Source organism: Lutra lutra, chromosome 1 (genome assembly GCF_902655055.1).
Source record: "Lutra lutra chromosome 1, mLutLut1.2, whole genome shotgun sequence".
Lineage (NCBI taxonomy): Eukaryota > Metazoa > Chordata > Mammalia > Carnivora > Mustelidae > Lutra > Lutra lutra.
Window position 1 is genome coordinate 50561086 of NC_062278.1, and position 17305 is coordinate 50578390.

General features: G+C 39.1%; 1 protein-coding gene across 11 annotated transcripts in view; it reads left to right on the plus strand.

Annotated features, from left to right (window-relative positions):
- NXPE3 (neurexophilin and PC-esterase domain family member 3) overlaps positions 1 to 16917 on the plus strand; it is a 45507-nt gene extending 28590 nt beyond the window's left edge. For all 11 annotated transcript variants that reach the window (XM_047723489.1, XM_047723501.1, XM_047723496.1 and 8 more), the window contains 3 exons: positions 3019 to 3092; positions 12998 to 13204; positions 15525 to 16917. In XM_047723489.1, the coding sequence (XP_047579445.1) occupies positions 3019 to 3092; positions 12998 to 13204; positions 15525 to 16075 (832 nt within the window). In that variant the 3' untranslated portion in view covers positions 16076 to 16917. The remainder of the gene's footprint in view (positions 1 to 3018; positions 3093 to 12997; positions 13205 to 15524) is intronic.
- Positions 16918 to 17305: the final 388 nt, after the last annotated feature.

A 17305-nucleotide genomic window follows, 5' to 3' on the forward strand; every position in this document is an offset into this window, starting at 1 on the left:
TTTTCTTTCTAAGTTTGTGTTTAAAAAAAACCTTTCGAGTCATTAGAAACACTACAGGAATAGTAAGAATGAACATCCACCTGTCTGTTACTTAGATTTACAGTTGTTACTATTTTGCTACATTTGCTTTCTCTCTGTAGGTGGTACAGTTGTTACTATTTTGCTACATTTGCTTTCTCTTGCTTTCTGTAGGTGATGTCTTTGTGTAATTCCCCCTACCCCCATCCCCTACCACCCACCATTTGAGAGTAAGTTACAGACATCATGGTGTTGCACCTATCAGTATGAGTCTCCTAGCACATGCACTGTCCAGTATGTTACCAGAGCAGAGTTACCACACTTAGGGCATTTATCACTGATACAATACTGATATCTAATACATAGTGCTTACTCACGTTTCTCTGGTTGTCCCAGTAATGTCCTTTATGGCTGTCTTTTTTATTTTATAAAGATGTATCTGTTTATTTTAGAGAGAGAGAGTATGAGCATGAAGCAGATGAAGAGGGAAAGAGAATCTTAAGCCAAGTCCACATTCACATGGGGCTCAATCCCACCACCCTGAGATCATAACCTGAGCGAAAACCAAAAGTTGCGTGCTCAAGTGCCTGTGTCACCCAGGTGCCCCTTTTTATTTTTCAAAAAGATTTACTTATTTATTTTTGTTTTTATTAATCTATGTTTTTGTTTTTTTCTTTTGGTGGTGCAGTGGGTTAAGCGCGTAGGACTCTTGGTTTCTGCTCAGGTCCTTATCTCAGAGTCTTGAGACCAAGCTGGGTGTCGTGTTCCATGCTCAGTGTGGTCTGTGCTTAAGACTTTTCATCCCTCTCTCTCTACGCCGCCCCCCACTCTCTCTCTCAAAGAAATAAATCTTAAAAAGAAAAAAAAATAGATGTATTTTAACTACTCTAACCTATGATTGTACATAGTGTGTTTAGTTATCTCTTTAATCTCTTTTAATTTGGAAGAGGTCTCTAGCTTGTTTTTTGCAATATTAAGAATTTGGGTTGGGCTCTGCTATCAGCAGTCTGTTTGTCCCTCTCCTCCCCCCTCTCTGCTACTCATACTTTCTCTCTCTCTCTGTCTCTCAAATAAATAATAAATAAATAATATCTTTTTAAAAAGTTTAAAAAATAATTTTGATGTCATTGTTTTATAGGTTGTCCCTTAGTTTGTATTTGCTCCTTTATTGTTTCTCCGTGACCAAATTGATATTAAACATTTTTACAAGAAAATTACAAGGGGGAAATTTTCTTCTTTTCTTTACCTCAAGGCTTTCTCATGAAAGTGGTCTATTTATGCTATTTTAGAAGTCATGTCTTCTCTTAAATGCCACTTATTTAAGCTATTTTCTAGTTAGTGCTCGATACAGTTGAGCCTGAAAACCACAGGCATGGGGGGCTCCAGTCACCCACAGACTCTGTCCGAAATCTGCTCTAATTTCTGACTCCCTAAAAGCTGAATTACTGATATCTGACTGTTGACTGGAACCCTTACAGTTGATTAACACATATTTCATATGCTACATATGTTATGTACTTCATTCTTACAGTAAAGTAAGCTAGAGAAAAGAAAATCATAAGGAACATTTACAGTACTGTACTGTATTTATTGGAAAAAATCCATGCATAAATGGACCTGCACAGTTCAAACCCATGTTGTTTAAGGGCCAACTGTACTGCCCTTCTTTGTTTTTTTTTTATTTCTCTCCCCCATTAGAATGTCAGTTCCATGAAGGAGGAGATGCTGTGTGTTTTGTGTACTGTTATATCCCTGACATCTAGGACAGTGCCAGGCACATGGTAGAAGCTTAAGAGTTATTACTCTTTATTTTTTCTAGGTTTATTTATTTATTTGAGGGAGAGGAGAAGAGAGAGAGAAAGCACATGCAGTAGGAGGGGCAGAGAGAGAGGGAGAGAGCATCTTAAGCAGGCTTTGTGCTGATCAGGGAGCCTGACTTGGGGCTCAGTCTAATGATCCTGAAATCATGACCTGAGCCAAAACCAAGAGTCAGATGCTTAACTGACTGAGCCACCCAGGCGCCCCAAGAATTATTTATTTTATTTTATTAAAAAAATGTTTAATTCCAGGGAGCCTGGGTAGCTCAGTTGATTAGGCGTCTGCTTTTGGCTTAGGTTGTGATCTCAGGTCCTGGAATCGAGCCCTGCATCAGGCTCCCTGCTCAGCTGGGCACCTGCCTCTCTGTCTCCTTCTGCCAGCTCTTCTCCCCGCTTGTTCTCTCTTTCCTTCTCTGTCAAATAAATAAATAAAATTAAAAAGAATTTAGAAAGTTAGCATTTTATTTTGTTTTTGGTCTAAGCATAGGAGGTAATTATTGTGACCCGGTTTCTGGCATAGTTATAGCAAGTTTTCAGTACTTTCCCCCTGGACTCGACTCTCCCCCACTTTCTCACACAGCCTTCCATCAAATATTTTCCAAGCCTGGACTCTAGTCCAGGGCCTGTGCTAAGTGCTGAAGACAAAAGGTGAGTGAGACATAGTCTGTGTCTTTGAGGAGTGTATGTTTTGGAAAGAGACACTCCAGAGTCATAGTAATGATGAACAGAGTACTGCAAGCATGTATCTGGGGACAGGTGTCTTCAGTAGGGACTTGTCTCTGCTCTGAGCAAGGCCTAAGGAATCGGACATGCGACTGAATTCTACAAGGATTTGTAGCCTGAAAATTAGATAGTGACATTCTCATCAGTGTGAGCCATTTTCCGAGTCCAAGGGGAATAAGTAATTCGGACCAGAATTTGTCATTTTGGAGCTTATACTGTCACTGGTAAGCAGTGAAAAATTAAAAACCTATTTAATTTTTATTCAGTTTATATATCTATATAACCTGCTTATTATAAGAGACATAGTTTATGAATTGTGCTGATTAACATTTATAAGGGTATTTCATCTTAGGGTTCTGTGAAATCATACCTGTTTTTTTATTTGCAAATGAAGATACACATATACTAGAAAATAAATGTTCTTGAATCTAAGCTTGTACTGTTTTTATTCCTTCTAAAGTGGTGTCAATATCAAAATGCCAATCAACTCCAGTGGACCTGATTGGGTGACTGTGATTCCCAGGAGAATAAAAGGTAAAAAGGAAGGAGCATGATGATTTGTTGTTTTTCTTACTAAATGGGTGAGGCTCTGTGGTTTCACTAATGTTATAAAAACTTTTTTCCTCCTTTTAATATGCCATGGACATTAAATTAGTATGCCATGGATATACTTCTGGGCACAATTGAAAATACTGAAAGAGCTTTTTGATTAAAATAAATCAGATCTTATGTGTATAATCTTGGGCTTTGCTATTTATACTCCTGTAAAAGTCATCTTCTTCCTCCTTTCCTCTCTCTGATTGGCTCCTCAGGAGCCTTCAGTGCTATACTGTCCAATATGGTAGCTACTTGGCTATTTAAGTTAATGAAATAACTAAATACAAAAATAAAATAAAGTCTAAAATTTAGTTCTTAAGTCACACATCTTCAGGAGCCATGTGTAACTAGTGGCTGACATGTTGAACAACATTTTATTTTATTTATTTATTTTTCTAATGATTTTATTTATTTATTTGACAGAGACAGTGAGGGAGGGAACAGAAGCAGGGGGAACAGCAGAGGGAGAGGGAGAAGTAGGCTTCCTGTGGAGCAGGGAGCCTGATGTGGGGCTTGATCCCAGGACTCTGGGATCATGACCTGAGTGGAAGGCAGACGCTTAATGACTGAGCCACCCAGGCACCCCTTGGACAGCATTTTTGATAAAATGTATCCATTATTGCAGAAGTTCTGTCAAATATGGGTGCACTAGAGATACTCAAGAATGTGTATAAAATTGTCATAGGAATTTTTGAAATCAGAAGCATTGGGTTAGTTAATGGCAGTTTTCTCAAAGTGTGATCTCTGCGTTAGCAGCATTGGCATTCATGCGGACTTGCTAGAACTGCAGATTCTCAGGTCTTATCTCAGGCTACTGAATCAGAAACTCTGGGGCATGGGACCCAGGAATCTGTGTTTTAACCTTCTAGGTGACTTTGATGCATTGGTATGGGATATTAAAAGTAAGACAATGAAATTCTGGAGTAAATGTATATATTCTAGTTTTTTTGCAGAGTAGATGTAAATAGCTATGGTGACTTTTAGGAAAAAAGGATGAATATTATTAAGGAAGCTTATGCAGATGGTAGGTGAAGTCCTTTTAGCTGCTGAAAGCATATATGTATAGTCCCCCATACACAGATATTGCAAACACTGATGCCACAGGGCCTGGGTATATAATACATGTGAATCTAGTCATATATGAAACATCATCAGTGGAAATACTTTTATTTGCCTGGGTCTCCCCCTCCGTATTATCCCCCGCAGTCCTGCACTCCTCACACTCGTGTCCAACACCTCAGGAGGCCCCGTCCCACTACCACATCTACTTTTTCTCTGCCACAGTCTCAACCTTCTGCCTAGCCTGCCTTGTCCCTGGGTGTCTAATGGGATAGTCAATGAGTGGAGCTTTAGATGGTTTATGTGCACCTGACAGGTCTTGGTGTTCAGCCAAGAAGTGGTTGTAGGTTTGTGATGTACTGTTCTGTTTAGAGAAAAGACAGATTTAGTAACCAGCAAGACTTTTGATGGATTTTTATTTTTATTTATTTATTTTTGAGATTTTATTTATTTACTAGAGAGAGAGAATGAGTGAGGGAAAGGGCAGAAGGAGAGAGACAAGTAAACTCCTTGTTGAGCAGGGAGGCCTTTGCTGGGCTGGGTCCCAGGCCCCTGAGATCATGACCTGAGCTGAAGTCAATCACTTGATGGATTTTTTTTTTTTCCCCCAGAAGGGAAATCTTTTTTTTTTTTTTTTTTAAGATTTTATTTATTTGTCAGAGAGAGGGAGAAAGCACAAGCAGGGAGAGTGACATACAAAGGGAGAAGCAGGCTCCCCGCTGAACAGGGAGCCCAGTGTGGGATTTGATCCCAGGACCCTGGGATCATGACCGGAGCTGAAGGCAGATGTTAAACTGTTTGAGCCACATAGGCATCCCATCCCCTTGATGGATTTTTAGAGGATGAAAGGAACCATAAATCAATAGGAGCATAATAGCCTGGCTTTGAGAAGACCATCTCAGAGCTGGAACATAATTGGAGAGAAAAGAGAAGGGCAATTGCTTTATATAATTAGACCCAGTTTAGGAGAACTTCACTGCAGTTCACACTTGTTACCAGCAGGGTGCACTCAAAGACCCTAAGCCATGGGCTCGCATCCTTCTCTTCCTCTTTATCTTCCTCCCTTCTTCCTTCCTTCCTCTTTTTTTTTTAACACTGTTTTTTTTTTGGTTTTTAGATAATTTTAAACTTACATATGAGTTACAGAAATAGTACAAAGTTCCTGTGTAGCCTACACCCAGCTACCCCTTATGCTAACATCTTATATAACCACATAATACTTTCAAAACTAAGATTTTAACATCAGTACAATATTATTAACTACACTGTAGGGTTTGTTTAGATTTCATCAGTTTTTCCACTCATGTCCTTTTTCTGTTCCAGAATCCAGTGCAGGATCCCACATTGCATTTAGTCACCGTGTTTCCTTAGTCTTCCCTCTATGACATTATCTTAGGTGACTCTTAACTTTAAAGAGCATTGGTCAGATATTCTTTAGAATGTTTCTAGCTTTGGATTTGTCTAATGTTTTCTAATGATTGGAATGAGACCATGCATTTTTGGAAGAACAGAACAGAAATGATGCTGTGTCCTTTTAGCAAAGTACATGATGTTGATAGGTATTGTTAACGATGTTACCTTTGATCACTAGGTTCACATGGTGTCTGCCAGGGTTCTCTCCTCTTTATATTTATTCTGTATTCTGGAGAGATGCTTTGAGACGGTGGAAGACTGAATAATGGCCCCAAAGATATCCAGATCTTAGTCTTTCAAATTTGTGAATGTTGCTGTATATGGATGGTAAAGGAAACTTTGCATATGTGATTAAGTTAAGGGTCTAGAAATGGGGAGAGATTATCTGGATAATCTGAGTGTCCCCTAAATGCAACCACAAGTGTCCTTTTAAGAGGGAGGCAGAGGGAGATTTCATACAGAAGCAGAAGGCTGTGTGACAACAGAAGCAGGGAGAGACTTGAGGATGCCGAGCTGCTGGCTTAACATGTGGAGAAAGGGGCTATGAGCCAGAGAACACAGCCCTACAAGAGGCAAGGAGACAAATTGCTCCCTAGCTCCTCCCGAGAGAGCATGGCCTTACTGAGACCTTGGTTTTGGCCCAGTTATATGGAATTTGGACTTCTGGCCTCCAAAATGGAAAGAGAATAAATTTGTGTTGTTTTAAGCCACTAAATATGTGGTAACTTGCTATAGTAGCCACAGGAAACTACTCTCCAGATGTCTCTATATTAAAATAGGATGTAAATGTCCTGTTTCTGCTTACACTTTCACCCACTAATTTTTACATTCATTAGTAGATCTTGCCAGCAGAAATTATTTCTGTAGTATGTAATCCTCATTTTTTAATCTCTCATTCCTAAGACAGTTATTAATTGGAATTTTTCCATAAGAAAGAGTTGTCCCCTTTTTCCTGTTTGTCTAATTATGCCATTACAGGCTTATGACTCATGATTATTTATTTCATTCTTTAGGTTATTACTTAATTCAATTGTTATTTGTTTTGTTGCTCTAATTGCTCTGGTTTTGGCAATTGGGGACTTCTTCCATTAGGCTCCTGTGCCCCTTTGACATGCTGTCATTCCCTACCCCCCCACTTTCTGGTGTAAGCACTTCCTTATTTTCTGGCCCCACAAGATATTTCAGATCCATCTTGTATTTTCTTTGCCCTGGCCTTGGAAAGGTTTATAGTCTTTCTACTTTTATTATTTTACTTATGAATCCTGTTTTTTGAAGGCTTTTTTTCCTTACCAGCTTTTTAAATGTATTAGTTAACTTATTTTCCTACAAGTTAAAATTATTCTAAGAAGCATATTTAGTCTGCTGAATTGTTCAAGATTACCTCTCTACCCCCAAGCATAGGTATAATTCTAGTCAAATTAAGGAACCATAGGGACAAGATCTGGTTTCTGACAGGCTTTCCCAGTGTCAGAATTGCTGTTGACTTTTCATTAACACCTGTACTGTGGTCCCTAGACTATTATAACCTAATAAAAGCCTTCATGGCTTCTAACCTCACCAACTGAACTAGAGCTCATTTTTGGGGGAGCTTACTGGGAGTTTGGGATAAAACTAGATCAAATAGAATAAACACATCTTTGTAGCCCTTTGCTATTTTATCTTTTGAGGGGTATCTTACAGACAGTAGAATGCATGGATTGTAAATATATAGTACAATGGAAATTTACATTTATATCTGTCTTTGTAGCTGTGGTAGTTCACTTCTAAGATGACTCCCAGGGACCCATGCCCATATATAATTCTTTTTCTCTTGAGTGTGGAAAGGACCTGCAAATATGATGGGATATCACTCCCATGATTTGATTATGTAACAAAGTTGACTTTTAAAAAATATGCTATCCTAGGTAAACCTGACCTAATTGGATAAGCCCTCAACAGGAACCAGGTTCTTCTTGAAGAGACTTGAAGTGTGAGAAGGCTTCCATGTAAGGGAGATACTTTGTTACCGAGTCTAAAGGTGGAGGGGACCATGTGGCCACAAAGGTAGGCAGGTTCTAGGAACTGAAGGGCATTCCCTGATTGATGATCACCAAGGAAACAAAAAACTCAGTCTTGTAACCACAAGAAACTGAATCTGGCCAACAATTGTTTTTTTTATTTTTTATTTTTTTAATTAACACATAATGTATTATTTATTTCAGGGGTACAGGTCTGTGAATCATCAGTCTTACACAATTAAGAGCACTCACTGTAGCACATACCCTTCCCAGTGTCGATATCCCAGCCACCCTATCCCTCCCTCCTACCCCCCAACAACCCTCAGTTTGTTTCCTGAGATTAAGAGTCTCTTACAGTTTGTTTCCCTCCCCGGTCCTATCTTATTTCATTTTTTCCTTCCTTAGCCCCCACAACCCCTCACCCTGCGTCCTACATTCCTCATATCAGAAAGCTCATATGATAATTGTCTTTCTCTGATTGACTTACTTCACTTAACATAATACCCTCTAGTTCCATCCACATCGTTGCAAATGGCAAGCTTTCATTTTATTTGATGGCTGCATAGTATCCCATTATATATATACACACACACACACACACATACACACACACACTGCATCTTCTGTATCTGTTCATCTGTTGATGGACATCTAGGTTCTTTCCATAGTTTTGGCCAAAAATTTGAATGAGCCTGGAAGCAGATTTCTCTCATCTTCAGAAAGGAGCACAGCCCTGCTGACAGCTTGATTTCACCATGTGAGACTCTGAGAATCCTGCTGTGCCTTGCCTTGGACTCTTGACAGAACTCTTGATAATAAATGTCCCTTGTTTTTGAGCTGCTTAAGTTTGTGGTGGTTTGTTACACAGCAATAGAAAATGAATTAAGTGTAACTACCACCCACATGAAGATACAGAATGTTTAGTACATATAGAATATTTCCAACATTCCAGTGTTCCCTGTATTTAGAAATGATTGAGACTACTAATACTACTATAGTATTAGACTTTGATGACAGCCCTTCAAAACAACTAGTAATTTAACCATTTTGTAGATGATGAGACCAAGTTCCAAAGACTCATTCAGTTTGACATCTACTTTGTGTCTGATGCTAGACCAGACTCTGAGAGATGCTAGACCAGACTCTGAGAATACAGGGGATTAAGAAGATGAGAGTTTAAGTGATTTCTGGGGTCTCACATTGGGAAGGTGGAGCCAATCATAAACCAGAGCCTCTGACTCAGGTCTGGCCCCCTTTCTGTGTCTCTTAACCCTGCTTGGGAGGTGTGGTGGAGGACATCTTGCTGTTCGGGTTTGTCTGCAGTAGTGGAATCCATCAACTCTCTAAAATCTAAATGCATCCAAATGATGGAGTGAATGATGAAACACTGTTGGATGTTGGTGAAAACCAGACTGGTGCTGTAATGGATGACACGTCACTCTGATGTTGATGTGGTAGCATAGCAAATTGGACAAAACTATTTTGAAGACAAGTGCTTTCCAGTTGTTGGAAAAAATACTTCCTACAGAATACATTTTATTTGGCTAACTTAGAAAATCAAAGGGCTCATATCCTCCATATACAATCTAACTAACTGATATCATTTGGGGGTAGGAAGCCCACCCCCACAACTCTATCCATAGTGTAATATATGCCTTTGTAAACAGTATAGCCCTGACCACTAGCTGTCCCTATAACTCTTTGAGAAACTTTGGCAAGTCACTCTGTGACATACTTTCTTCACCTTTAAAAGATATTTAGACTAGCTATTATTTGAAGTCCTTTCCAACATTCTTTAAGTAAGTAGGTATTTCTACCTATACCTACTTATAGCTTTCCTCTATAAAATGTTTAGCTTTTGGAGGACTAAAGTATAAAGGAAAAAAAAATTCAATTCCCAGGATTTTCTAGGGGGGACTCAAGGGTAAAGTCACACTCAAGCTACAGTAATGACTGTGTAGCCAGGACCTTCTCACAGTCCCAGCACTTGACAGGGTATCCCTAAACAGCTCCACACATGACGTCCTCATTTCTTGTCTCCCTGAGATGGCACCCTAGTGTTCCTGTGCCCACTGTGTTCCCTAATGCAAGGAATTGTTTGATTCTTTTTCTTCTCTGTCTTGTCTTGTTTTTCCTCTCAGGAACTGTACATTCTCCTTTGGCCTACCTTTTCCTTTTCTTTGTTCTGTAAGTCCATGCTGAAAAATTAAGGGACTTGTGCATAACATGTACTTACACACACCTCCCACCCTTAATTCATACTGTATCTCTCACCCAGCTCTTTCAAGATAGTTTAGGGAATTTTTTTTTTCTCTGCATTTTCTCTCTCATTTTGTCTCATTTGTGGCCCAAATAGCCCTCATTTTGGCTAATGAATGACATGGGATGACACCCTTTGGAGGAAAAGATAAGCTACGGGTTTTAAAAAGAAGCCAATACTGTTTAGAAAAGCAGGGACCTTACTTGCAAGTAATCGAAACTATCCCTTCTGATTTTGCATAAAAATCTTCTCTGTCTTTATAATGACCTCCAGGAAAACTTCTTCCTTCATTGTCAGTATTTAAGATAACTGTAAAATTAAGTAATAAGTTATTTTTGTTTTAAAATTACTTAAAAAAAATTTAATTTATTTATTTGTCAGAGATTGAGAGAGAGAGAGCACACAAGCAGGGGGAGCAGCAGGCATAGGGAGAAGCAGACTCCCCACCGAGCAAGGAGCCTGATGTGGGACTCCATCCCAGGACCCTGGGACCATGACCTGAGCCAAAGGCAGATGCTTAACCAACTGAGCCACCCAGGCATCCCAAAATTACTTTTATTCCACATTCATAGTACATTAGGGTTATATATTCAATTTTAGAGACTTTCATATTTTATGTGAAAATTTTGAGATCCAAGAAATGCTGACTTTGAAACAACTTATAGCTGTCCCTATAACTTATTAAAGTCTTATTAAATAGGAAAGTCTTATTAAAATAGGAAAGTTGTTGGGATGCCTGGGTGGCTCAGTGGATTAAGCATCTGCCTTCAGCTCATGTTATGATCTCAGGGTCCTGGGATCGAGCCTCACATCAGGCTCCCTGCTCACCAGAGTTTGCTTCTCCCTTTCTTTCTCCTTCTGCTTCTCCCCTCTGCTCCTGCTCTCTCGCAAATGAATAAATAAAATCTTAAAAAAAAAAAAATGTGTTTGTTTCAGCTGACCGTAAGAGGGCAATGTAGGTTCATGTATTTTACTTTAAAAATATGCTCTGTTATCTAGTGCTGCATGTGTAAAGAATTAATGGCAGGTTCAGTAATTGATTTGCTTTGCTTGACTTAACTCTGGTAATAAATATTTGAATGGAAATGGTAATTGTTTCTTGTGTGATATATGCTTTTCTTTATAACATGTATTTGACATAGAATAGCCAAGTCTCCTAAATTAACCATGGTAAAAATGGTAACTTCAAAATCACTCTTAATTCCTAGTCTAGTAAATGTTTTCTTTGGGCCCCAGGTGTCTTCTCTAGAGCTCTCTGCCTTTGTAAGCTTGATGTGCTGATGTAATGAGGGAGCTTTGGGCAGGGTGTGGTAACATAGTAAAGCCACACTTTGTGACATGGGGAGAAATTGTTTTTGAATAAGCCAGATATATATTTACCCCCCCATTTTTCCTTTGACAATCATATTCTCCAAGTAAAGTTTTTATTTTCCTCCCTCCCTCTCTTTCTTTCTTTCTTATAAAGTTTAAAAAAAAAATGCTGTTTACCTTTCTGCTTAGGTCCTGAACCTTCAAAGAATTAGCAGCTGCCTAATTTAAAAGATGAAATTTGCACTATCTGTCACATAGGGCATCTTCTTTGAAGAGAATAAAACCAAAATGATTTTGTGTAATATGAATAATATCAATATGATAAACTGAAAATAGCCACAAATACGGGACTCATAGTTAAATTGCTGAGTCATATAAACATTTGGATTTCAAATTGTGGTTTAACAGGTGAGACTGCAGAATTACTGGATTATGATAAGGTTGGAGACTTGGGGTGTGTAAGGAAGTGATGTCAAGTAATTGGTGGTTTTTGAAGATTGTAGATTCGAATAAGTGTTGGAAATGAATAAGTATACAGCTTGAGGAAGAAAGCCAAACAGAAAATAGTTGCCATCTACAGCCATCTTCTTTTGAGTGGTGATGTAGCACGGTGGTTAGAACGTGGGCTCTGGGGCTCACCAGCCTGGATCAGGTCTTGGCTTTGCCACTTATGAGCTGGGTCTAGGTCAAGTCACTTAGCTGTTTTGAAAGGTAGGGGTAACAATAGCACCTACCTCTTAAAGGGTTATCATGAGCATTGAATGAGATAATATGTTTAATTGCAGAGTAAACTCACAAGAAATATTCGCCCTCCCAGTCTGTTTATTTTGAAGCATGTAAAGTGTGTTGTTTCTGCAGAAGCATTTTCCAAGGGCGGTGTTAGGGCAGAAGGATGTTGACTCTCTCCCTGAAACATGTGCTGGCACTTGTGTCATCATGTGTAGTGAGTACACACGGCTGCTCCATTTTATCTTATTTTACAAAGATTTTATTTATTTATTTGTCAGAGAAGGGGAGAGAGAGAAAGAGAGCGCACAAGCAGGGGGAGCAGCAGGCAGAGGGAGAAGCAGGCTTCCCACGGAGCAGGGAGTCTGATGTGGGACTTGATCCCAGGACCCCAGATCATGACCTGAGCAAAAGGCAGACAATAAAGTGACTGAGCCACCCAGGCACCCCTGCTGCTGCATGTTAAATACTGTTCATTGTGCAAAAAGACCTTCTGAACCTTCTGTGTTCTGGGGAATAATTCCTTAAGAGTATGTAGATTTGGTTTGTTCTCTGTAGTAAGTGGTGGTTTTCTGAATTCATATTTGATTATAGGACCCATAGGTTAAAACTTCCCTTTTAATAGGCTGAGCAAAAGACTGATCTGGCTATACAAATGTAAAATATAAATTTAAGGTGTGACTTACCTCATAGGCTTTTGTATGAGAAACTTAGTCTGGGATAATACTGGACAGTATTTATATCTACACATTTCCATGGTATTTGCCTGCTTTTATTTTTGGCTTTGATAGAAACATGCATAATCAGAGGGGAATGCTCAAGGTCCCCTTTTCCCCTTCTGTCCACCAATACCCTCACACACATTTCAGATCTTCCTATTTTTGTGCAAAGGAGAACCTTTCGTAGCAAGGGGAAAGTCTGGGATTTCTCTGAGTTGTGATGACAGGAAACCTTACCCATATACAAGCAGGCTAACAAATATAGGGACATAATTTTGTTTCTTGGAGCATTTTCCATGTAGAGTTTGTTGGAGGAGACTTTCAGAATATCTTATTTTTTTCCTTTTTTTTTTTCAGAAACTAACAATCTAGAAATATCACAAGGCTCAGGAAATTTTCCTTCTGGATATTATTACAAAGATCAGTGGAGGCCCAGAAAGTTTAAGATGCGCCAGTTTAATGACCCTGACAACATCACAGAATGCTTACAAAGAAAAGTGGTGTACTTATTTGGAGATTCAACAATCAGGCAATGGTTTGAATACCTTACTACGTTTGTTCCAGGTTGGTACTTTACATTTTATTTTACAACTCTTTTCCACATGCACAGAATCAGTTTGCTTCACTCCAGTGCCTGAGGAAGGGCACCAACCAAGGAAGTAGTTATTTCTCTGTAGGACTAAAGGGGTATCCTAACCCTGAAGAGCTGTGTGATGGTTTCTGATCCATGGTGGGGTTGACGTATTGATGGAAGCACTGGGTCCTTGGTGAAGTTTCATACCACTGATTAGCTGTGTGATCTTGGACATATTATTGACTTAATGAAGGACTTCTCCGTCCTTCATTTCTTCACGCATGCAATGAGGCAGCAGGACGGTGTTACCTTACAGCAGACCTTTACTTTTGCTGTTCTGGGCTCTACAACAGAAGTGGACATTTCCAATTGTTTCTCTCCTAGTTGTTTGGTCAGACTCCAAGTTTGTAATAGATTTCACTGGAAGGAAGCAGACAAACTGACTATGGTCCATTTTAATGCATCCATTCAGCAAAACCTTTCCAGTGTCGTCCGTTGGGCATACCATTGGTTTGATTCTGAGATGAGCGGGCTCCTACTGAGGGAGTCTTGATCAGTCCCAGCATTCTTAGCTTCCCGATTTCACTGCTGGGCTCTCAGGGTGCTATCCAGACTCAGAATAAAACCCCACTCACTGGAGAGCCATTCTTTATTCAAGGGCCTTTTCCTCCTTGTGGAATGTGTGTGGATGGGGTTAGGAGAGATGAGTCCCAGGTAACAGCACTAAAGACCCTGCTTACAATTTAGAGAGCTGACAAGCAATTCTGTGGGAACTATTTTTGAGGGCTGTGTATGGCAGGACTTTCCACAAAGCACAGTCTCCTAGTTTTGTTGTGAGTTGTTGTTGGTATTTTTTTCATCTTTTTTTTTTTTTACATCAACGTAGTTTCAGACTTAATTTTTAGAAGGAAAGGAAGAAGTAGATATGATCCCCAAAAGTAGAAAGTTAATTCCAGTTTTCGTTTTGCTTGTTTTTTTGAAATAGGCATAGCCGACTTTAGTCAATAAAGCATGAATTAAAAACTAGAAAAAGAGATATAATTTGTATGGCATAATGCTAAACATGTTTTGCTGCTGGCTAGGCAGATTCCTCCAAGAATCTGTAGTTGTTTGTTTCTTAAGTTATAATGACGTAGCTCATTATTTCCTTTCATCGGAGTGATCACATTGAGTGTCTTGTTTTCCACCATATCCTTTGCAGACAGGTTTTCACCTGATAAAGCCTTGTGTCAGTGCTTGATATTAATCAAAAGAAAAAATGGTAGCTTGAGTTTATTCAACTTAAGTGGGGCCAAATGCTAAGTAGTAATGAATCAAGTAGGAAAATCTAAAAGAGAAGCCTGAGACTGCAGTAGAGAAAAGTGACACCTTTAACCTGTAAGAAGAATGTACACCAATTATAGTGTGATGTTACTTCTTCAGAATTGACTGTGTACCTCTTGAGATCAAGGACTGTTGACTTACGCATCTGATCCTTGCTGGCTTATGGCACTGAATAGGTACTCAGAAGTGCTAATTGACTTGGGTTGCCAGAATTTATTTAGTCTGTTCTCTGAAAGGCACTTGTAGGAGCATTTAAGTATATGAGACAGGTCCTCTTCCCTTATGGGGCTTATGTTAAATGATGAATTGTATAGACAGAGTTTTTTAGGGTTAGCAAAAGAGAAATAATCACTGATTCCTGGGACCTTCAGAAGATCTCAGAGGAGCTAAACTTTGAAACACCACTTAGATAATAGGGAGGAAGAAGGGAATTCTAACTTGTACAGCTGTCTTTGTTATTCTTGTGACAGAGATAGACATTCTCTAAGATATTAATATGATTTTCCATCCATAGGGTGAAATAGAAAGTCAAAAGAAACAGGGTTGCTCCTTTCTTTCATGTATTGCAAAAAGAGGTATTTGGTTACTATTATATGTTCTTAAAAAAGCAGAAGTTAGAGCCCTTGTCCTAGAAGAAACAGTATTTGTCCATTAGAAGAATAATGTGTAAATGCCAAATTGATTTTTAAGATATTCAACAGTCGGTGCAAACAGGTAGATATCTTGGCCTACTGGTTAGAGGTAAAGAGGTTATTTTGCTTCTGAAGTTTACAGACATAGGTATCACTGATAGTTTAAATAATAAATATGTTAGACTAAAGGTCTATTGAGGCCAGTGAAATAATTGTTCCCTTTACACTTGTACCTTTTTGTTATGCTTTTATTTAAGAAAAAGTTCTTTTAAGCTGCTAAGTATAGAATGATCATAATATATGTGCTTGGTTTTATGAATTTGAGTTTTATGAATTTGAGTTTTCCTTGTTTCAGATTTAGTGGAGTTTAACTTGGGTAGTCCCAAGAATGTGGGTCCTTTCCTCGCGGTGGACCAGAAGCACAACATCCTGCTCAAATATCGCTGCCATGGTCCACCCATCCGTTTTACAACTGTCTTTAGCAATGAGCTCCATTATGTGGCCAATGAGCTGAATGGCATCGTGGGAGGGAAGAACACCGTGGTTGCCATAGCTATATGGTCTCATTTCAGTACCTTCCCCTTGGAAGTGTACATCCGGCGGCTCAGGAATATCCGTCGAGCCGTGGTCCAGCTCCTGGATCGAAGCCCTAAGACCGTGGTAGTCATCCGAACAGCCAATGCCCAAGAGCTGGGGCCCGAGGTGAGCCTCTTCAACAGTGACTGGTACAACTTTCAGCTGGACACCATCCTCCGGAAGATGTTCTCAGGGGTTGGAGTGTATCTCGTTGATGCCTGGGAGATGACCTTGGCTCATTATTTACCCCACAAGCTACATCCAGATGAAGTTATTGTGAAGAACCAACTGGACATGTTCTTGTCCTTTGTGTGCCCTGTGGAGACCTAGCCCGCTCTGGAGGGGACTGGAGGAATCACATTACCTGTGTTACAGGAAGTTTATGGCTGGCCCCATGGAGAGATACCTGCTAGTGACATGTACAAAATTTCAAAAGGAACTGGACTTTATATGAGACTTCTAAGGAGCTTAGAAAATGCAGGTTGCATTTATATCTACCTACAGGATTTTTTTCCAATCTTTACATAGCCATTGGAGAATCATTATTAACAACATCTACGCACTGTATTCCTCTTGTAACCAAAGATGCTAATGAGTGTATTTGAATTAGCCTCTCCTGAGAGGGGAGAGTACTACGCTAAAAACTGTGAGACGTATTCTGACCTAAATGGTTGGTAGTGAAATGTTTGTAGCTTATCTGGTAAAGGAGAGTGAGCTTATCTGTATGAACAGCACAGTTGGTCCATCTTTGGTGGGATGAACTAATGAGGCTTCTGGTCAGTGCCTCCTGTAACACACTGAAAACTGCTGTGTCTTGGGAGTTTCTCTTGATGATCCACCTCTTCTGAGTTGCTTTTCAGGCTGGAATCCTTGCTCAGATTTTTCTAGTGAGAATATTTACAATATTCTGCATTTATCTAGAAAAGAAGCAAAAGGAAAGTATGAAAACAGTACACAAAATCTGTGTGTCGAATTGATACTTGCACTGGGGGGTTGTTACTTATTTCAGCTGAATTTTACATGATGAATACTTTAAAATAATCACTTTTGGAACTGGAAGGGGGAATCTATAAATGGAAATTTATTTTTGTGTTTTGAAGTTTGAGGGTTTTAAGAACTGCATTTTATGTAAAGATTGTTTATTATAAAGTTGTAGAAGTTACTTGCATCAATTTCAAGTGTTTCTTTTTTGATTGTTATTTTGAATTACATACCAACATTAGAAATTAAAATCTAATTAGAATCTAAATTTCCATATTGAGATCTAGAACAGGTTTTATTGATTTGAATCTAAGGTACATACATTCTCTCATGCTTGGAAGTAAAAAGCTGCTATTCCTACTGCTATCCTAAAATAATTGAATTATTGACTTTACTTGACTATCTTTACCTTATTAATTTAGATGAGTTTAGGTTAACTTGGGGCCTTTTAGTAAGTATAAGTACTCTTTTCCAAGCCACAATAGGTTACAATCTAGTTTTAGTTATCCCTAAAAGGGACACATGAAGAGATTGGGGAAGCTTTAGAGATAAAGACAGTTGCTTAAAGCATGAAAAAGA